Source organism: Pistacia vera, unplaced genomic scaffold (assembly GCF_008641045.1).
Source record: "Pistacia vera cultivar Batoury unplaced genomic scaffold, PisVer_v2 Contig22, whole genome shotgun sequence".
NCBI lineage: Eukaryota > Viridiplantae > Streptophyta > Magnoliopsida > Sapindales > Anacardiaceae > Pistacia > Pistacia vera.
In genome coordinates, this window is record NW_022196024.1 from 137,206 (window position 1) to 159,901 (window position 22,696).

At 32.2% G+C, this 22,696-nt stretch overlaps 2 protein-coding genes and 1 pseudogene across 6 annotated transcripts; all 3 read right to left on the bottom strand.

Moving 5' to 3' along the window:
- Positions 1–3,984: 3,984 nt before the first annotated feature.
- LOC116130429 lies at positions 3,985–4,822 on the bottom strand (annotated as a pseudogene).
- A 7,479-nt stretch (positions 4,823–12,301) lies between these two features.
- LOC116130383 (translin-associated protein X) lies at positions 12,302–14,320 on the bottom strand. Of its 4 annotated transcripts, none has more exons than XM_031416126.1 (3): positions 14,182–14,320; positions 13,304–13,345; positions 12,302–13,208 (listed from the first exon to the last, which is right to left on the bottom strand). In XM_031416126.1, exons 1-3 carry the CDS (start codon positions 14,223–14,225, stop codon positions 12,374–12,376), a joined length of 921 nt encoding a protein of 306 aa, XP_031271986.1. In that variant the 5' UTR covers positions 14,226–14,320; the 3' UTR covers positions 12,302–12,373. The 4 variants fall into 4 exon arrangements, with proteins under 4 accessions (XP_031271986.1, XP_031271985.1, XP_031271987.1 ...); XM_031416125.1 differs by having other exon boundaries at positions 13,304–13,348; XM_031416127.1 differs by having other exon boundaries at positions 12,302–13,146; positions 14,182–14,261.
- A 4,361-nt stretch (positions 14,321–18,681) lies between these two features.
- On the bottom strand, positions 18,682–21,333 carry LOC116130384. 2 transcript variants are annotated; one of them, XM_031416129.1, is made up of 3 exons: positions 21,185–21,333; positions 19,174–19,307; positions 18,682–19,089 (listed from the first exon to the last, which is right to left on the bottom strand). In XM_031416129.1, exons 2-3 carry the CDS (start codon positions 19,265–19,267, stop codon positions 18,947–18,949), a joined length of 237 nt encoding a protein of 78 aa, XP_031271989.1. In that variant the 5' UTR covers positions 19,268–19,307; positions 21,185–21,333; the 3' UTR covers positions 18,682–18,946. The 2 variants fall into 2 exon arrangements, with proteins under 2 accessions (XP_031271989.1, XP_031271990.1); XM_031416130.1 differs by having other exon boundaries at positions 19,174–19,274; positions 21,185–21,323.
- Positions 21,334–22,696: the final 1,363 nt, after the last annotated feature.

Sequence of the window (22,696 nt, forward strand, 5' to 3'; positions counted from 1 at the left end):
AATAAACATGGAGCTCACACGCGTCCGTCTCTCTGCAGCAAGTCATGCAAAGTCAGCTTGGAAAAAGGGAAAACGGGACGTGAAGATGGATGACGTGCTGACAATCACACCAACCGTAGATTTAATGATGATTACACGCTTCCATTCGATATAAAATGTAGAAAACCTCACCATTAAGGGGGTTGGTTCATTCATTACCCAGAGATAACTCTCCTCTCTGTAAAAAGTTAGAGCAAAGTACTTTTCATTAACTCTCTTGTACGTCAGTCGTTAGCGACCTGAACCACACCAACCACAATACAAAATCAGTGGAGTAGGATTTGCTACCTTAGCATTGAACCACTTAAAAAGCCCTTTTCATTTATTTCGTAAAAGGCATCCATTGTCACGAGCATAAAATCATAAAACAGGGTCACCCACGTGACAATTGGTTGGTGCGCAAATCGAGCATCAACAATAATAATAATTGTCTATAATATTAACAAGTAAAAAAAAATCTAATAATAGTCACAATAAATAGCTTATTTTTTCCAAGCTCCCCCATTCCAAAATGGAAATTAAGGAATTAAAAGAGATATTGATTGCGGAAAAAAAATCACTAGATTTTCGCCACAGACGTCGCCGTGGCCGTCTGTGGCGCTGTGGCCTAATGGAACAAAATTGGAGAGTGAAGAAGCCATGGAGGTGTTTTGCTTCAAGATCACTTAATTTATAGAGATGATCAAATTAAACTGAGTTCACTTCCACTTTCGCAAAGTTGTTAAAATTCATGATTCAAATGCAGAAAGAATTGGCTACTTTCTTGCATTTTCAAAAAGATGAATTTCATAGTGACTGGACTTCCACTATTTTCAGTGTACAATATAATGATGATTAGCACAAAGTTAAGTGTTCTGTAATCTGAATTTAATTCTATTGTAAATTTTTAATAATTAAAGCCCAGATTTTTTTCTTCCAGAAATTAATTGATCGATAACGGTAATAATGATTAAAAAAAAAAAATATTTACCCTGCTAAAAATCCAAAAATTAGCCAAGCCATGACAAAGATGTTTAAAGATGACGGGGCTTATCTTTATGCAATGCTATGCTGATCTCACTTTCACTTTCTCTGCTTCATTAAATTCTAATGGAAAAAGAAGAAAGAAATGGCTCTATCTGTTAGAGTTGTCGATCATTTCAATAATAAAGGCGAGGTAGACGCATTTGGGGTTCCACTCCCTAGTGAGCAAGTAAGGGTGGAAGGGACAGTGCCTCGAGCCATAAACAGTTTGGGTCTAATCTATGAAGAAGTTTGTAAGATTTCTCTAAGTAATTAAATTCTTAATTAGGTTTAGTTTTAGGAAAAATGATTCTATTAATATTAAGTTTTTCTTATTAAACTTATTATGCTCCTATGAGTTGATAAAAAATCATAGACTAATATATTCATTATAACAAAGAGGTAAGGAATATTTCAACAATATTAACAGTATGGACGTAGACTTTTTAGATAAACCAAAGTAAATTACGCGTGTACTATCTCTTTACTGTTACTTTGTTTGTGGATGATTGTTTTTTGTTTGGTTCTATTACTTCACATTCTTCACGTTTTCTGATGAAAGGATTCATAATGGAGGCTATGGACTGTTTCTTGTTTGGTTTTCTATTACTCTCACATTTCTCAGTTTTCTGATGAAAGGATTCATAATGGAGCCCTATGGACTGTCGCAATTTACAGAAAAGAAGATGAGATGTATTATTAGTTACTTTTCTGAAGCCATGTGGTATGGGGATTGTTTTCAGTCTAGAAAATAACGATGCTTCGTACAATAATTTTGATGCTTTGTTTGCTTCCGCAATGTAATTTTAGGTCATGCAAATAACTTTTGATGCTCTTTTGGGAAAGCTGGACTCCACCATCATCGTCCATCCATTTAGTCTTTTGATCATGTTTATATATACTAATTCGTAGAGGATTTTGGCTCGTTTTCTTTTTGGATTTGCTTTGAGTTTGCATTTCTCTAAGAAAATCTATAGAATAGGAATACAATTAACACAAGGAATAAAAATATAATTCCTACAAAGATTAGAAAGATATTTTCTATTAAGAATTGTAGATCTCCTTTGACCTATAGTATACGATGTCAAGCATTGAGTTAGCTCATAGGAGAGAGAATTATGTGAGGGTGTCACAAAGTTTGTTAACATATAAGGAGTTTTGTTTAAACACATTTTGGATACCATTGGCTAGAGTTTTGGTAGGTATTGGGATATCATTGCTCCTTTGGGTTATCATATTATATGTTATGCTCCTATATCTTTGTGATCGAATTTTATTCTTCTGTCATAGGTGGACGTAGGCTTTACGCTAATCCACGTCATTAAATGTTGTGTCTTTTGTGTGAGTGGTGATTTATTTCAAATCTTGCCTGAGTTACGCCTAGAAATTATCTTTGAAAATTAGTATAGAAATATAATATTTCATCCTTAAATATTGAATTTTTCACATTTTAGGCTCCTTTTAGGTGAATTTTAGGCCCGTCAATGGCTCAAAAATAACTTCTTTATTTTATTTTTTTTTTTAACTATTACTCCATTATTTGTTGGACAGTACACTTTGACCCCCAAAAAAATTTCCATGCAAGTTTGTTTAAAAAAATTAAACTTGTTGCCAAAAGCCCCCAGGAATTTTGGTTTTATCATTATTAAATTTGATTAACACAAACCATGAATCTTGATTGTTTAGAATTGTAATCAGCCAGAATTTTTATTCAGTGGGGTGAATACATCTAAGTAGATATACCGAAACCCCAAATCTTATAACTTAGGTTTTTCAAACAATTTCTACTAACATAATAAAATTCAACTTATAAACTCATGAAAACTCATCAATTCAGCTCTAAATATCAAGCAATTAACCAATATATTAAAATTAAACCAAATCCCCAAATCTTTACAACTTTGGGTTTCATAAATTCTTTAAATCATTCAAAATTAACTCAATAACTAACCAAAATTTATCAAACCCAACTTAAAACAAAGCTAATTAACCCATACCTTATCATAAACAAAATTAAATCAAAACCTACATCAAAATTTAGGAATTTAATCTTCCAATTTCAAACTCATTAATTAAACTCAACAAAAACTCATAGTTTATGTTCTTTCATCAATTAAGAAAGCTAAAAGAAAAAAAAAATTAAAGTAAAATAAAAAAATGCGCATCATCTTATCTTATAATCCAAAAGAGTATTCGTATAAAACTAAAGGAAAAAGAGAATATGAAATGAAATGAAGAGTAGAGGAAAGTTAAAAAAAATGTTAATAAATAATTCATTTTTGTGGGATTAATACAAAGTTAAGTGGGTTAATTAATAATTCTATAAGAAAGTTTTAAAAAGTTGAGTGGGTTCAATGGAACCCACAACTGTGTAAGTGGCTACTACGTCCCTGTTTGTAATCCAATAAATTTGCAACCGAATGCTTATTATCAAAGTTAATAATTTGTAGATTAATTTCAACATAAGAATATTATTACTGGATGTCACCCAGTTAATGTGCTTAATTACTCTCTAATCAAACAAATTGAAAAAAAAAAAATTCGAAATTGCATATTAATAATTATTTTCTTCCAGGAGGGTATAAAATTAACTACATTTATGCACAAAAACGTATGAATAACCATATGCATCACATATAAAAAAAAACCACTGTGAATTACAGAAAATTATTAATTAAGTATAAATATAAAAACACTTAAAGTCGTAAGATAACAAATCTTTTAACCATGAGTGTTAGTTATGCTCAAGAAATCTTGTGCTCGAGTGTGTAATTACCTTGATTCATTGAGTTTGTAAGATGTTTCGTTACTATGAGGAATAGGTAAGCTTCAATATAGGCCTGGATGTCTTAGATCCCTAAAAAAAAAAAATACTTAAAATCCTATCTGGATTCATGATTAGTCAAAAAAAAGGAGACAAAAAAAAAAAAAAAACAACGTTTGCTTCTAATTAAATAAACAATATGCAGGAAATTTGGAAACAAAAAGCAAAATTCTATTTCACAAAAGAGACTGCTCACGTTGACCTCTGCGTCTGGTCTCCTAATTAACAACGAAAAGTGTATCAAAATCTGTGAATAAATGCCCAACACTGCCTTAAATACTAGTAGTCTACATCTCCATCACCGGCTCCATGCAATGAAAACAAAGTTAAATTAAAACCATCCTACGACATCAAAATCACAGTAATTAGATTCTATATTAGCCCGGAAGATCAAAGAGACGAAACGAAATCACTCAAACACAATCATGAGCTGCATTGTTGTTTTTGTCTGATGAAGTTTTGGTGAGAGCAACAGGGTACTTAATGGCGTTAAGTTCGACCTTACGGAGAGCGGCTTTCCCCAAATCCACGCCACACATGTCAGAGAGCCTGACGAGATAGAGCAAAACGTCAGAGAGCTCTTCCCCAAGGTGTACTATTTCCTCTTCTTTCCAATCAGGCAATCCCTTTGGTACCTCTCCTTTCCACTGGAATATCTCACTCAGCTCTCCTACTTCACCCACCATAGCCAAAAGGAGGTTTCTTGGGCTATGGAAGCGTTCCCAGTTGCGTTCTTTGGCAAACTCATCCATCTTCTTCTTGAGAAGAGCAAGAGTGACACTTTCTCCGTCTGGAACACGAGTCATGATTTCTTTGACTAAACAACAAAAGAAACAAGAGAGGATGTAGGCAGAGAAAGAAAGAGAGAGTGACGCAGCGGAAAGCTTAGCTAGATGTCATTCTAACCTTACTACTCGGACTCAAGTGACTAATGCTGAAAATACGATAACGATAATTTTAAAAGGAGGTAATAAAAGATTTTATTGAAAACTTGAAACACACAGTCTTATTTATAGCAGGCTAATCAAAATTTTACTAAGAAAAGTAATTAGAACAAAATAAGAAATTTTTATACTACTAAAATAATGAAATATAAAATAAGAAATCAAGTAGAGAAAATATAATTCTATTAAAACAATAAATTATAAAATAAGAAATCAAATCCCAATTAGGAAGAGAAATATTACTACTTCAATCACAAAGGAACCACCAAAAAATTTTATTAAAAAAGTCATTCATCATTGTTTGTAGAATAACAAGTCTATTTACACTAAACTAATCATAATGCTACAAGAGCAAGAAATAAGAAAATCATAATATTATTAGAACAAGGAATTATAAAATAATAAAGTAAAGTATAACTAAATTAAAACTTCTTAAAGTAAAATAACACTCCGAATTAAAATGGGAAACTAATTAAATTCCTAAAATGAAATCCTAAATAAATAGAAAGACAAATAAAAACAAATATAATTTAAGGATCATCAAGAATTTTTTAAAAAAAACCCTTGACCCTTGTTTGTAGAATGACAAACCAATTTATACTAAATAATCATATACTATTGAACAAGAAATAAGAAAACTAATATTATTAGAATGAGAAATTATAAAATAAGAAATCAAATCTCAATTAGGAAGATAAATATTTCTACATAAGAGAGAGTAAAAAACAAGCCATTAGAGCAAAGTTGTTGTGTGCAATTTTTTAAATATAATTTTCAATAACAAAAATAGAAGAGGCATCACCCATCACAGTTAAAAGATATAGACAGAGCTAAAAACATCAATTTCAAATTAATGATCTTTGAACATAATTGAATAAATTCTTAGTAAACTTTTAAGTATATTTGAACAAAGTGAAAAAAGATATATATTTAACAAAACATGTCAAACACGTTTTCATTTTTCATATTTTTGATCACTTTTAATATTCTCAAAAAAAAAAAATAAAAAGTAAAAGAACATATTCTACATAATTATCGGCGCTTGTTAGCAATATATTTATGTTACTAAATACTACAAAAAAAATTAATTAAACTCTCTTGTTCTCAGAAAAAATTGCATGGATGATGGTGGAGACCATGTTGGGATATTGTGGCCGTTTTTCTATTTGTTCCCATGTAAAATTAATATCTTTAGGAAAACTCTTAGTAAAGAATACAATTTAATAAAATGAAATAATAAAGTCATATTAATAATTGATATATGAATCATAATGAATAGAATCCTATAACGAATGAATATTTCTATATACCATAAATATAGGGGTAAGAACCAATTCAATATTATAAAAAATGAGAGAATGTGAGAACATAGGATATTTGATGTAAGGTTATAAACACTATGAGAAAGTGTCTTAAAACTAGGATTGTTCCACTTTAGATACTGGGTTAAACGTGATAAAAACTATGATATTTCTGCTCTGTTTTGTATCGGATTATGGTGTTGTGTAATCTTGTATATTGTGTTCATGAAACTATAATAGATTTCTCTATATGTGTATGTAAGAGGGTTATGCTGAACAAGTAAATATCATGTCTCTTTACGTGGTGTGATTTTAATCTTATATTATTATCCGAAAGTATATTTTCGACTCATGATCTCCTAACAGTCCAGGAATCTCACATTTATTTGGAGGAAGTAAAATCACATTGGGGAAGCAAACAAAGCAGCAAAATTATCGTACGAAGCATCGACTGAAAGAACATGCAGAAAAGTAAAAGCTACTGATTCATTTTTCTATAAATCGTGGGAGGCCACAGGGCTCCATTGTTAATCTTTTCATCAGAAAACGTGAAGAGTGAAGCCATTTTTTTTATTCTCTTCATTCATGAATTTAATGAAGCTGAGAAAGAGGAACTATTTCACCTCTTTAAATTCAGTCTCAAAGCATAATAAAGTGAAATGGGAATCCTTTATCCTTCAGCTTTAAATCCAATTTTAAATATTTTAGCCAAATTTTCTCCTATCCAAAATTGCCAAATTTTATGTTTTAAATTTAATTGACTTCAATAAACAGCAGTTTACATTGGAAATTATATCAAGTATATTATTAAAGTCTTATGTTATTAGTATATTCTATTATACATAGGAGTACTTTAAATAGATGATAGTGTTAGTAGTTGATTTATTTAATTAGGAGTTTTAGTGTAAGTGACATTATCATTTGACTCCTATATGAATCAATACTTTTGTCCGTTTATGTGTGAGAAGAAAATAATGTGACAAGAAGTGAGGTTCCCATTTTTATTGTTTTTGTTTTGTTTTGTTCCTGCTGAGGTAGAAATAGGTTTTTTTTATAGTTTTGCTTTAGTCCGGCAAAGGCTTTTTTATTTTTGTTTCCTAACCCAGGGGTCTCTTGACTCTTGAGATAGGAAAATGAAGGTGTTTGTCTTCTCTTGTTTTTTTGCCTCCTTTAGTCTTGTATAGGCTAATTAATTCTATTGGTTCTAACCCAGACTTCTAACCAAGAGTTCACCCTGAGGTGGCCATTTTTGTTCTCGCAAAAAATTAATAAATGTGACAAGAGTTTTTCTTCTTCACTTTTGTATTGGGTTACCTTGATATCATTAGTATTATATATTTTATATTAAAAATTTCTTGCACTTTAGATTTTTAATTTTTTTCAAAAACGTTTATAAACAACAGAAAATTTTGTATATACCTATATCTATGTATGTGTGTTGAAATGGACGATAGGACTCCAGATTTTTTAAAATATTCAGATGAACTAAAATTAAATTGAGGAAGTAAACAAAGCATCAAAATTATTGTACGAAGAACATTATCTTCTGGACTGAAAACAACGCACATGGCTTCACTGAGAACCTTCAGAAAAGTATCTTTTCTCTGTAAATTGTGGGAATCCACAGAGCTCCATTATTGATCCTTTTTATCAGAAGACGTGGCTAGTGTTGTCATTTTGAATTTAATGAAGAAGACAAAGTGAAAGTGAGTCAGCCTTTTTTTTTTTTTTTTTTTTAACCTCAGGTGAACGAGAAAATTTTGTTGAACAGAAGATTACATTCAACAAAAAGACATAAGGGTGTTTGTCTAAGCTTATAAACTGGTCAAACTTGCTTATAAGCTTTAAAATTAAGCTGACCTGTTTGTTTATAATTTTTTTGAGTTTATAAGCTAAAAAAAATAAGTTGGGGCGAGGTACTTTTTTTTTTTTGGCTTATAAGCATTTTGCTTATAAGTTAGTTTGACCAAGTATATTACCACATTATCCTTGTTTAATTTTAAAATTTCATAGTATGCCATTGTTTAATGTAGTACCTTTTTTAGTAATTTTATAATAAAATATACTTATAAGCCACATTTTACCAAACACGTCAATTACTTATCAGTCACTTATAAGTATTTTAACCAAACACGTAATTGCTTAAAATTTCAAATGCTTATAAGTTAATTTTAGCTTATAAGCAATGGTTGCTTATAAGTTAATTTTCATAAGCTTAGACAAACGCCCTCATAATGAGCCTTATCATGGTTGCTTATAAGTTAATTTTCATAAGCTTAGACAAACGCCCTCATAATGAGCCTTATCTTTTCAGAAAGCTAAAAACAATAAAAGTTAAAAGGAAAATATACAAGATACATGACATTATGCAAAATCAAAATCGAAAAAATTAATAAATAACATTAAGCAAAAACAAATTGAAAAAGTTAAGCATAATGACAAACTTAAATTGAGATCTCAAAGAAATCTTAAGTTTGAATCTCTCCTCAGTTACTAATGAGAATAGTCACTAAAATTTTTACTCAATCTATAGTTTTAGGGTTTCAGTGAATTTATTGAGATACGCGTAAGTTGATTTGAACACTTCCGATCATTAAAAAATAAAAAAAAAATTGAGATATTAGCTTAATTTTATCTCTTTTTAACTTCAGTCTTAAAGATAAGAAGCTATTAGATTCTTCATAATTGTCATGACTTTAGGAATTTTGGCAAGGATAAATAATTTTTCTTTAATTTGATCATTACAATTATTAGGTAATTGAATTTTGGCAAATGAAATGAAAACTCTGGGCTCTAATTGACTAAAACTTTCACAGATTAAAATGCAGATTATAGAACATTTGAATTTTTTCCATGAATCATCATTATATTGTGGACTTGGAAATAGTGTAAGTCCACACAGATTATTAATTATTTATCTTTTTGAAAATATGAAGAGTAGCGTGAGTGGAGCCAATTATTTCTTCACTTGAATCATGAATTTACGAACTTGAAAAATTGGAAGTGGACTCAGCTCAATTGTATCATCTCTATAAATTAAGTGATCTTGAAGGCATAACACCCTCATTGTTTCTTCACTGGCGGCGGTGGCTGCGATGGTGGTGGCGACGGTGGCAAAAATCTATTAGTCTTTTTTCAGCAATCAACATCTCTTGTTATACCTTACTTTCCATACTTGGAACGGGGGAACTTGGGAAATATAAGCTAATGTATTGTAAGTATTATAAGTTTCTATTTTTATTTTTAATCTTCTTTGTAAGTAAGTTTTATAATTGTAGTCATTTTAGGTGGCTGATATTATTAAAAATATTATTTTATTTATAGGCATGGAAATTTTACATAGAAGCTGTCATTGGTCTTCGTGTTCTTCGTAGGCTTCGAAAAGGTTAGTCTTCACGAAAATAAAATGTTTTGTTTTCAATATTTTAATTTTACGAAAATAATGTTTTAGTAATACTGCAAATCCTGAAACTTTAAATTATATTATCGAATTATTGTTATTAATTTCCATGCAATGAATTAAGGTAGTTTAGTCATTGATGCTTTGTGGTTTTTCAGTTAATTAATGTTTGTTAATATATTTGCAACTGCTACTGTACAGCTATCTACTCATCTAATGATCTGTTGTGGGTTGTCAAACATTAAGTTTGTCCCAAATCCAAATCAAAACAAATAAAATGTAAATAAGAAACGAGTGGTCGAGACTCGCCAAGTTAGGTGAAAGAGAACAAGAAGGATAAAAGTTTATGCTCCGTGATACAAATGGTTGATTTTCGTTCACTTGATTTTTTTGGGTCCATTGAATACCTTACAAATCTAATTTCAAGCTTATTGAATACTATACAAATTCAATGTTTTAAAAGAAGTCACAAATATGATAAGTGGTTCTAAAGTTCAAACCCAATTAAGAAAGTAAACCTTCATAACCATCAAATCAAACCCCTTAGAATTATTTATGTTTGATTTTGTTAGCCTCTAGGTTTGTATGAGAGATTGTAACTCGCTGTTTTAATAATGAAGATGTTGATATCTTACCACGGTTGGAAGAAAAAGTTTAGGTAGCGTCCACTATTGTTTTTGTTTTCAATATTTATTTTTTCTTGAAAAATATGTAACCTTGTAGTGTATACAAGGACTTCAAGGACTTTGGACCTATATATAGTATTTCTCTTTTTTTTTTTTTTTTTTTTTTTTAAATAACTAGGATGTTCAGATCAGTTTACATGCATTGATATTATTTTGGAGTTTATTGAACACCCTACAAGCTTAATATTTCGAATTTGAAACCAAAAAGTCAATGAATAAAACAAACCTTTTTGACCATTAAGTCAACTCTTTGGGGTTTACATCTAATATTTCTCTACTACTAATAATAAAAGAAGATTAAACTATATCAATTTAATTTTTTAATGTAAAATGCCACAAGTTTTTAACAATTGATTTGCTACTATCTACATGATAATAAAAGAGAAGTCGAAAGTAATTCTTTAGAATAATACTGTGCGTACTAACGGATTTTACTAACCAATGTACTAACCTTTATAAATCACACATAGTACCCGTACTATGCGCATGGTACCCGTACTATGTTTTAAGTTAGTACACCAGTTTGTAGAATCCATTAGTACCCATAGCATTACCCAATTCTTTAATGTATCATTTCATCATCATTAATTAAACTCTTTGGATTGCAATTTCTTACTGTGTTTAAGTTATTGTTACTTTCAAGAATAATATAAACTCTTTTATGCAAACCGATATATCACAATCGAAAAATCATCTGAGTCAATACAATAATCAAACAAAACAACAAACGTAGTGCATGAAGAGATGAACTACCCTCATACTGTGGAGAGGAAAGAACCCACATGGTTTCAAGAGAACCTAAAGATATCTAGTAATGACTCCATTATTAATCTTTTGATCAGAAAACGTCAAGATTAGGGAAATTTCTTTATTCCCTCCCTTCAACATTTCATTATTTGTTTAATTTGTTTGTAGTATGAGCTAATAGTAATATAATTGTTATACATTTCGTCCACACAAATAAAACGAACAAGCCAGCATCTGGCCTGAACCACTGGTAGGATATCATGACTCCGGAGCTGTACAATTAAGGGTCTGAAAAGTTAGTGAATTTTTCCTGTGTTGGTAAACCGTTAGCGAAGAGTTAAAATATTACAAGTTAATAAATATTTGCTTAATTGTTTTCCTATCATTCGTTTTAATGCCTAAAACTTAAAATACTGTAATTCAAATTTGATATCTGCAATTAGGTTTCATGAATTTTTATATGGGTCAAACTCAGCCCAATACTAACCCAAAACCTACAAAGTTAAGCCCGGCCCGTCGCGGCTCACCCGATCGGGCCAGGCTTTCTTGACATCCCTGTTTCAAACTGCTATTAAGATCAAGTGTGAAAATGTTGTTCTTCATACAACTGAATCAGGTTGAAGAAATTATTCAAGAATACAGAGAAGAAAGGAATAATGGAGCTTCATAGATGGTGTACCGTGGTTCACTGAACAAACAAATCAGAGAAACCAAAAAATCAACCAGCATGGCAGTCTCCAGGAGCAAAAAAAAAATTGACAACAAAAAGAGCTCCGTCTCCTGCAGCATAACTATCAAAAATTCACTAGAACTAAGGTTTAAGACAGAACCCCTTCCCAGTTGAGATGAACAAAGAAAAATTATGAACCCTGAAAGCTGAAAGGAATGAAAGACATAGAGTTTTATCCCACACGCAATTAAGTTTTCTGTTTTCTTCTAAAAGACAGTTGTCCGTTTAACACTGAAAATCTAAAACATAGCTAAAGACAGCACACTTCCAAGGAATCCTAGCTATCTGCCACAACCTGGAAGAGCCCACAATAAATTTGGCTCCTCTGCAGAATTGAGCCTTGAGCATTAGAGGAATATATAGTCAGCTGTCTCTTCACTTTCACTTCACATGATAAAACAAGATGAGAATAGACTCATTTTTGGGTACTTTGGATGATGCATGCAATGCTAATTCTTCTATAGATGCAAATAATAAAATGAAGGGTTGGTGTGATATAGAAATTGCAGGAGGTACATAATGAAATTTAACAGTCCTAGCAACTTGCTATTAGAATATGCAAAAAATCCTGAACTTCACGGCAGACAATTTACAAAGAGATATGCATGTGTACTGGAAAATACCACCATTGCAAAACAATAAAAATCTATCATAAAATTGTTTCCAGTCAAACACAGAAAAGCAGAAAGCAGAAGTTACTTCATGACACAACATCAGGTACCCCTATAAAGGACGAACTTGGATCACTATATCCGAGCATTGCATACTCAGATCCTCTCACATGGACACTAAAGCAAGCATTCTCTATTTTTACCACGCTTTGAAGCATTGTATCCATCTTTGTCTTCATGTCAGAACCATCATCCATAAGAGGAACAAGAAGAGTCAACTCCCTATAAATATCACGTGCGAACCTACATATCTGCTGAGCAAATTCAAGTTCACCATCTGATATTCGACCAATAGCCAGCCGCATCAATTCGCCTGTCACGTCTGAGAGCCCTAAGATATAGTCAAGGACGTTGATTTGTAATGGCTCAAGTGCAGGATCACTGAGTCGTAACAAAGTGGCATTTATCTCTTCAATATTCAAAAGAGTTCCAGTTCTACAGAATTTGCAGAATGTTGCAGCTTCCACATATTCTTGCACCCCGGGAGAGTATGCTCGCCTTAGCTTCCAAAAATCAGTCCCTTGCAGTTCTTTCACCAATCTGGACACGTACCGATCTGTCACTGCTTCTAAATCCTCTTCTGCCTTCCTTAAAACTTCTTCTTTGTTGGATCTACTAATTCTATGGACCTGAAATATAACCTTCTTGCTATTAATGGTGATATCACGACTTGCCTTTACCACTCTCTCACGTTTGTCATTGAGGTTGTTCAGGTAGTCTGCATATTTGGCAAAGGCATCCTTCATGAAGGACTCTGTGCTCATTGTCCTCGCCCTCTTTGGTGAACTCTCCAACACTGTTCCTGCAGGTTGATAGAGTCGGTGAGGATTGGGTTTAGGCGCCATGATTAAGTGTGAAAACCCCCTGAATGCATAATATAAATTAAAAACTACACAAATTATGAAACAATACACATAACTAGATAAGCAATTAGGAAACAATACAGTCTATACCCTTACCTTGTGTAGGGCAGTAAACTTTTTCCGTTGAAGGCTATGAATCTGCTTAATATTCAGAAAAGAAAAAAAAAAGACAAACAAAAAGCATAGAAATCAATATAGAGGAACCTATGGAGATAAAAATTCAAAACCAAAAATTCGTTTTCTTGCCGTGTAGACTGAACATTCCAACATCAAAGCAAAAACATCACTTTTAATTGCTAACAAAATTAAAACCACGCAACAAGAAACTAGGTCGTGATAGGTATGCTACTCTATCAATACCAGTATAAACACAAAGAAGGCACACAAAGAAGAAAACCATGCTCTAATCATTGGGTTCCTACTATAGCAATAACGAAATACTCGCTCCCATATGGTAAAATATTTTCCGCTTGGCACCTAACACGCACGGTTTTGCTCTTAGACTTCCCCAAAAAAGCCTCATACTAATGGAAGGGCATCGTACCGACCCTCTCCAAGTAAAAAATAAGGGATTCAGACTAAAACCCTTAAACCCCCACCCTCACTTCATCTATATCAACCCTAAGCAGCAAAATGAGATTCAACGTTAACGAATCCTAGACAATCGGTTTTCAGAGTTTCCAGATTAGCTATCATTTTCTTTGCAAAATCAACAAAACGTGTGCTTATAAGAACCACAATTTTTGCATTTTTCAACTAGCCAAGAGCTAAATACTTCAAACCGAACAGACCAACAACAAAAAGATAACTTTCAGTTGTGGCTAAAATAGATATCACTGAAACCAAGACACCCGTATACAATATCACATGATGAACAAAAATAAATTTGCACTGAAGATATTTCAGTAGAATGCAATTGAAAGAACATACAAATCAATAACGACCCAGATGAGAGTTAATTGTGTAAGTTTTACCTGATTTGCGAAATACCCAGTTCGAATAAATGGGAAACGAACATTTAAGTGGTGGTGATTGCTAAGGTTTTCAATAAATATTACGCATTTACATGCCACTAAAGAAACTGAAGCCGATTTTTAACTTCTGAGAAGAAGAGTGAAACGGCGGCGTTTTGAGGGAGAGAGTGAGGGCAACATTTGGCTGTAAGGCAAAAATTAATTTTTAATAAAAGAGTCAAATAAATTACGGGGAATTTACTTTAAAAAATTATATTATAATAATGTAATCGATTTTAAAAAAAAAAAAAAAGTAAGTGGCTTAACTCGGGGTGATTGGATCCAGATAACCCGCATTTTTTTAAGAGGTTCCAATTGTGGTTTGGGTACCCAAAATTACCCCCATAATTATTAAAAAATAACAAATACACCCCCTACAATTTATAAAAACTAAATTCAATCCTGGTTCTTACCCGGCTACCGAACATCGATTCCGGTTCTAATTCCCTGTCCCAGCACTACAGAAACCGAAATCAGACCCAAAAATTCCCTGTTCCACCGATTCTATCATTTATTCATGCTCACCCTTAGTCTTAACGAATGTTTTTTATATAATTTTACGGTATTCCTTCCAACTCCCACTATCTCGTGAGGAAACATCCCGTGCGATGTAACACAAGGGAGGCCTTATCGACTACTGAGCTGCCCTTCATGAAATTTTGGACAGTTACCCGAATCTAGACCATAGTCATTTGTCCGGACGGGCCACAAAGCTCTTACGATCAATTTGGAACCTTGAAGGGAAGGGGAGCTCTGATCCTTAGCTTTAGGATTGTGAAAGAGGTTGATGCAAGTATTGATGATCAAGATTTGTACGTGGCTCTAACAAAACCCAACATAGTAGTGTACGCCAAGAAATGGATTTTAATCATGCATACATCCTGCGTCAAAAAATTAACCAACAAGAAGAAATGAGATTACAGCAATACATGGTGATTATCGAGCAAATACAATTCAAGAACACTATTCTTAGCAAAGTAAACACAATAAACAACTTCAAACCCTTCTCAACAACAAGGTTTTAGATTACCATTATCCTCTCATTTCTTTTATTTATTTATTTATTTTTATTTTTTATCATCAAAGATGTTCAGACTAGTTTGCGCGAACCTCAACTAATCCTCTAGAGTCCTAGTTGTCGGTTAGGTAAAAACCCTAATGATCACTTATGTTAGTGCTTAGAGCGACTCAAACTCAGAAACTCATGAAACCTCTTTTTACTCTTTTATTATCAAGTCACCCAATGATTGTTTATCCTTGATATCTTGTTATCACATAATCTAATATTTAGGCTGCTCACATTTTGAGCAAATGCTGAACTAGCAGGTTACCATCTAACAATATCGTTAGTCACTGAATGCTTACACTAGAAGAATTGCAGCTTCAGTGATCTGTGGTACTTATAACTTTTCAAGGACTTATACTCATCATTAAGTTAGTAATAGACCACCTATTTTCGTTTTTCAAAAAGTTCAGCAATGACAAGCAGAAATTTTTGGAGAAATGTATTTTGATGTATGACAAAATGAGGATGCGGCCAAGAAAATTTAAGCCCATTCAAGTAATAAAGCAAACAATAAAACACATTTATAGCCATTATGAAATTTAAAATTAAAATTATGCCCTGTTACAAAACACATTTATACATCAACTTTGAAACTAAATGTAAAATGTAGTTTGACTCTTATATTCATCACACATTATTGTTGGCTACATACAAAAGACATTCCTTAAACCATTGTAACTCCATCTGCATCTACAACGCTGCACTGATGACTTGAACTTTGTATCTAATTGCAAAATGTTGTGTCACATATCCCTTAAACCATTGTAACTCCATCAACATCTGCAAAGTTGCACGGATAACTTTGAATCTAATTGCAAAATGTTGTTTCACATATCCCTTAAACCATTGTAACTCCATCAACATCTGCAAAAATGAACCAAAAGCCAAAGCTTTGCATCTAAATGCAAAATGTTGTCAGACTCTTATATTCATCACACATTATCGTCTGCCACATACCCAAGTCCTATCCCCTTAAACCATTGTAACTCCCTCTGCATCTGCAAAGCTACACCAGAGTTATCTCCTTGAACCATTGTAATTCCCTCTGCATCTGCAAAGCTGCACCGGGGACTTGACTTGAAGGCATTAACCTTGCATCTAAATGCAAAAGGTTGTTGACTTTCATAGTCATCACACATGGGCAAGAATTCTAACTATTTCAAGTGTTTGCACATAACATACATGTTAATTTTGTGCATGCAAACACATGAATTAGTAGCTCGGCCTAGCGGGGATAATGTGTAATTTTTGGCGCAAAGCACCTATAATATAAACAAATAGCAACTTTCAGAATTTTATGACGGTAAAAATATGATCCAATAAATAAATGAATATATATAGATAGGTTACAAACCAAAAATTTTGTTGAAGAAAAACCGAATGAGTGATTTTTGCCAACTGCTTTGATCTCTCAATCGGGTTTTTCTTGTTCCCCTCGGCAGTACTTTCACGGCGACAAATATTTTGAAAGTCAACCCTGCAAAGACAAAGACAAGGATTATTAATTTCTAAATTTACATGGTTGCTCATTAGGTGATGTTCACTAAAACAGGATCTAGCTAACACAGTTCTACTTTCAAAATCACCCAGAATAATGCATTCTAGTTGAAAAGATTATCACAAGAATCTGATGAAAGGTTAAACAATTCACAATCCTGATAACATAACATCTCCAGAAGGATTGCAGCAACAGATCCAAAAAATAATAATAATATATTTAACATTTCCCCCTTCTTGAATCTTTCAATAATTGACCTTCAAATCCACACCAATTTACATAAGATTAAGATAATTAATAACATAAAACCAACTTAACAGAGATCGATCAATCCTCAAACATTTCATTTCTGGAAAGCTCAAAACAATCTAAATCAACAACAATTCAAGCCCAAAAAAATAAACAAGTAGATAAAATGGATTACCTTAAATTTTCCAAGGCCCCCCGTTCCAAAATGGAAGGGAAAATAAAAGTGAAGTTGATCGCTGAAAAATGGCTACCGGGCTTACATCGCCCGTGACCCACTTTCTCCATATCGCAAACCCACCACCAAGTCAAAGAGCAATTGAGTGAAGAAGCAGCTGATGCTTGCTTTGATTTAAAGACTTTCAAAAGAGTAGGGCTGACGCCATTTTCACATGCAAAAGGTTATAAAACAATACGAAACAATCAAGGAGATTTTCTTTTCCAATTTCTTTATCAAAAGAGTACGTTTATTTTTTTTTTTTTCTATAAGGGTATTTAAGTCTTTTCATTCATTTTCCATTAAGATGTTATTATTTAAAACACATCCGTAATTATCAAAAACTCCATTAAAAAAAAATTCAAAGAAACTCGTTTAAAATATCCAATAATTCTTTAAAAAATTAAATATAAAAAAAGCATTTTTGTTTTTTTTGGAATGAAATGGATGAGTTTAATAATACATAATTTTACAGAGGAAAAAATTGACCATCATAGTAAATAAATGTCCCGTCCCATCGAAGTTTTGAAAAAATATTCATCTACCCTCTTCAAATGATATGATTGTGGTGTAAAAATAAAAATTTTCATAAGATATGTACATAGAAAATACATTTTTTTTTTTTTTTAACAAAAGGGTCCACCTAAAAATTATTTATTCTTAATTTAGTTTTCAAAAAATTATTTACATAGTACATAAAAAATATATCTTTTCAAAGGTATTTTCCATAGTTATTTAGTTCAACATAGTGTCAAGCGAGCTAGCAAAGAATATAAATTAATATTCCTCTATGTTTTAATTTTTGCTGATATTACCATATTTTTCATAGATTTCATCTATTCAGTACTCGCTAAACTAAAGTGAAACCAGAAATAATACAGAATAGAGTTTGCCATGAATAGACAAGTAATAACCAGAGAAATTGAATTGATTCCCCCATTTCTTGAATGATAATTCATCCATTTTCTGTGGCCAAGATCAATGAAATCAAGATACTTTAAAATCTTCAACTCTGAAAACCTTAACCATATTGTAAGCTACTTTTTTCCACACCAATGATTCATTCAACAAACGAAAATAAAAGCAAAGCATCCACTCTCTTTCTAATCACAGCTGTTGAGTCCTTGAAGCTTCTAAGGCAGTTGATTCCTTTCTTGCGGATATAAAAAGCAGACTAACCACTAACCATTAAAAAAGGGAATATATGGATGCTTCACATATTGGTTTTCCTCTGGTTCTTTGCTGCTTCAAAAATTTCACCATGAAATAAACTTTCCAGCTTTTCACCATATGAATATTTTAAACCTGAATGCTAATGTTCACCAAGTGCAAAAAGAGACACCTCTTTCTAAAATTACGACAGTTTCGGGCAGCGATACATCCATTTAACACATAAAAAGTTATCCACAATTTTCAAAATCAGAGAAGGTGAAATTGAAATTAAGAATCACGAGACCAAATATGAACATAACAAGTATCTTCCTAAAATATCACTGCAACAATGGTTTATTAAAATGTCACGAGTTTGAAGTTTGCAGCACTGTGTATAAACCAGAAATATTTGACAGCATTATTCAGTGATATATGGAGAAAATTATCAGCATGGCTTAACAAGTTTCACTTGGATACAGTACAGTAAAGCAATGCCAAGGAATGAAAACATAACCAATAATATGAACCGAAATGCAACCTTCAAGCTTTAAGGGTTGGACTTGACAATAAAATTCTGGCGACTGATGGGGTTCATTACAACAGGAGGACCAGCAACACGAGGCCATGCTTGGAACTTCTTGTCAGTCTCTTCCCACCATTGCTTGTTCGAGACGGTGCCTGGGGTGGTACCTGATCATCAAATTAAAGATACTGTTTTAAGCCACAGAAAACCAGTAAAGAAAGACATAAGAAGGTAAATTACCAAAGTTTTACCTCCAAATATCTTCTTGTCAGCAATTATGTAGTCACATGCGTAAGCAACAGCAAAGGACGCTGCCAGAGATCCTATGATGTACTTTGTTGCCATGTTACAACTGCAATAGATTGAAGAATGTATGTCAAGAGACCTGATACAAGAACATCAGCAGTTAAAGTTCACTGAGCTTCCAAAGTTAGGGCACTTATTTTGCAGAATCAGTTTCATATACAAAAATGAATATAGTATAAACCACCTCACTTGAAAAGTTTGTCTATAACACTAAGGAATTTATTTATAATCCATATCGTAGTATTAACAACCTCGTATAAAACAATATAGAATGCATTCTATCTGTTTCATTTTAACATAGGTAAGTATTTCATCTGTTTCACTCTAAAATTAGCTAGATAACACTAGAGTTATAACAAAATTAAAGAGACTGTAGAATTCTTCAGTAAAATTAAAAATTAAAAAAAAATACTGGACAAGCAGGTGATCACCTAAATGCAACACCACAATTTCGCACCAATTAAGTCCTCCATCCAGTTTATGCAACTCAACAAAAGGGCATACAATTGAAGAAAATAAAATGTGATACATTTCTGAGCCGCATGTGATGTGCGAATATATGGACATTATGCCATCTCATACACGAATACATATTCCAGGTACCTCTCCCATTCATACAGAAAAGAAAATATCCAAGTAAAAAAGAAAAAGGAAAGGAAAGACTCAGGTACGTAAGAAGTGTAGAAAGCACATTTTCCCTTCCAATAATTAATGATTACTATGCAATGAAACAAAAAATAAATATGCAAATCAAGAGTTAAACATCATAAAGGAATAAAAACCCCTTCTAGTGAAGAAAATAGACTCTTCAAAAAGTAAGTTCAATCTATTCAAAGACTTTTCCTATTTCTCTCATTCCAATCAGAAACAGGCTACTTCGTTTTCCAGCTGTATATAACCCAATTAAGAGTTATTTCTATTTCTCCAATTTCATGTAATTATTCTTTTTAAACATCTTCGAAAAAAAGAATAGATCTTTTAGTTAGTTAATCATACCAGATATGGTATAGTCCCAGTTGCTCCATTCAATACTTATAAAAACACATCAAACCTAGTTTTCTACAAAATTCATTCTCTTCAAACCATAATTTTCGCAGAGGTTATCTTCCACATAGAAAACCTTGATTAATGATAATTAAGCTAAAAGTACAGATGGCCTTCGAAATTTTGGTAGCACAAAATCCATTTCTATGCCAACTGTCTAACAAATCTTCCATAATACAATGTAAACAAACCAAAACATACATTCTCACCAACTGCAATGAAGACTTATCCAACAAAAGAACCACAAAACAGCGAAAGCCAATTTCCCTAATTCACCTAAAATCAAAACCCTAAACTCTCAGAATTAATTAAAAGAAACGCGAAATCACACAAAACCATCACCCATGAAATGCTGGAAAACAAACGAAACAAAGCAACTTCTTCTATCCAGAGTAGCTTCAACTGCCAAATAGACACACCAACACTTTAACATAACAAAGCCACCCACAATATTAAACACAGCATCCAAATCTGAATTTACGTTATTTTCCTACATTTTTCCACCAACCAAACAGTCATATAAATCCGAAAAAACAGCCACAAACGACTTCAAACAAAGCCACTTAAGATTACACAATATAAAGATAATTTAAAGAGGTAAAAGTCTACAGCAGTATTACGAAATAAATAGACTCCAATTTTGGATTTTTAAGTTATTTTCCCACATCTCCGGCAACCAAGCCGATAATTTTACTCCAGAAAAAGCCTCAACAAACGAATCCAAACAAACCCACTTCAGATTACACAATATAAAAACAAATCGAGACACCAAACAATCTAATAAAACAAATAAGACTTTTAAAATTGAAAATACGCCCAGAAACAGCAGATTCGAACTATCTTACAAGAGAACACCGTGAAATATGTAGCTAAGACACTTTAATCAATTCGAAAAGTAACGAAAACACTCACCGATGAGCCTGGACGGGGCGGCGAATACTGGAATTGACGTGGACGACTTCTGATATTGGCTAGAGAAAGAACTAGAAGAAAGCTATTTATTGCCGGCCTGTCCGTTTAGTTGGATCCGGGTCAATCCGTTTTTTCTATTCGGATTCGGATCGAATCCAGCTAAATTGTGGAAGAGGGTGAGTTACTGAGTTTATTTGCAAAAAGAAATACTCTCACTAACCTATTATTTAAATATTTATTATGAAAATTCTAAAAATTAGATTTTTATATGAAATATTTTCATAATTCTATCATAAGACTAATAAATTATTCCTTACTAGAATATAAAAAAATTAAAATCTATACATAAACTTCAAATACCTTCAACTAATAGTACAAAATTGAATTATTTTCGAATAACATATAATTTCATGTTTTCTGTCATATATCAACATTTAAATAATGAACTTATTATTTTTTTTTCACATAATTTCAAAATTTTATTACTTTTTTTTCCCTAGTTGAAGTGAGAAAGGTTTTTAACTACTCTTAACATAGTTAACATGAATGAAATATTTAATTAAGTTCAAAACACTTTCTTATATATAGAGAGATTTTTTTTCAATTTCTATTCCATATAATATCCGCAAGAGAACAATTCTTATTTTGAAGTAATTGGTGGAGTCTTTCTTTAGATCGTGATCCGTATTCAAATTTATATCTTTAAGATGTATTATGCTATATAATATAAATCGAATTGAATTGGTTGAAATTGATTAAAAAAAAAAAAAGCAAAAATCTTTCCGCTTGTATCTCTGGCTAGTTTTGGCATACTACATTTATGGATGAAAATATATCACCCAAATTATATATATATATGACAATTACTCATACAAAGTCTTCAATGATTCACATATCGCTCGTTCTGTGATACAATAAGATACTCAAGAGTTCAATTGTTACCAAGCATGAAGCTCATCAAAATCAAGCTTACAAACACAAAACCATGCCCTGTATCAACTGGTTAACATTTGCCAACTGAAGCTCAGGATGGAAACAAAGCTTCAATCCAGGAAAGGCAACTAGACTTTTCATGCATTTGAGACTCAACTAAATTAAAGACATCGCATAATCCTGACATTTTAGGGAAGCCCTGACAAGAGTCAAATATCGGATCCCACTTAAATAACTCTAGAACATAATATAATCGAATAACAAGTTGATTAGTACCAATTGAAGAAGCTGATGATTTAAACGACTATAGAAAAGAATATAAGGATGTATACACATCGCGACCTTGCTATCAGCCTTTCTAAAGGTAAGAAATGGATCAAAGCAGTAAGTTGCAACCAAGACAATCAATCAAAACTCCATATTAACACCACCAATTACAAAGGTCATGTTGAAATTAGTACTAAAGCAAGAGCCACATTTGAAGACACTGTTTCATGTTATGCAAATCTGTGATGATGCAAATAAGTGCAGAAGCCCCAATTTCTAAAACAAAGTTACTGCATAAAGCACCAAGGGAAT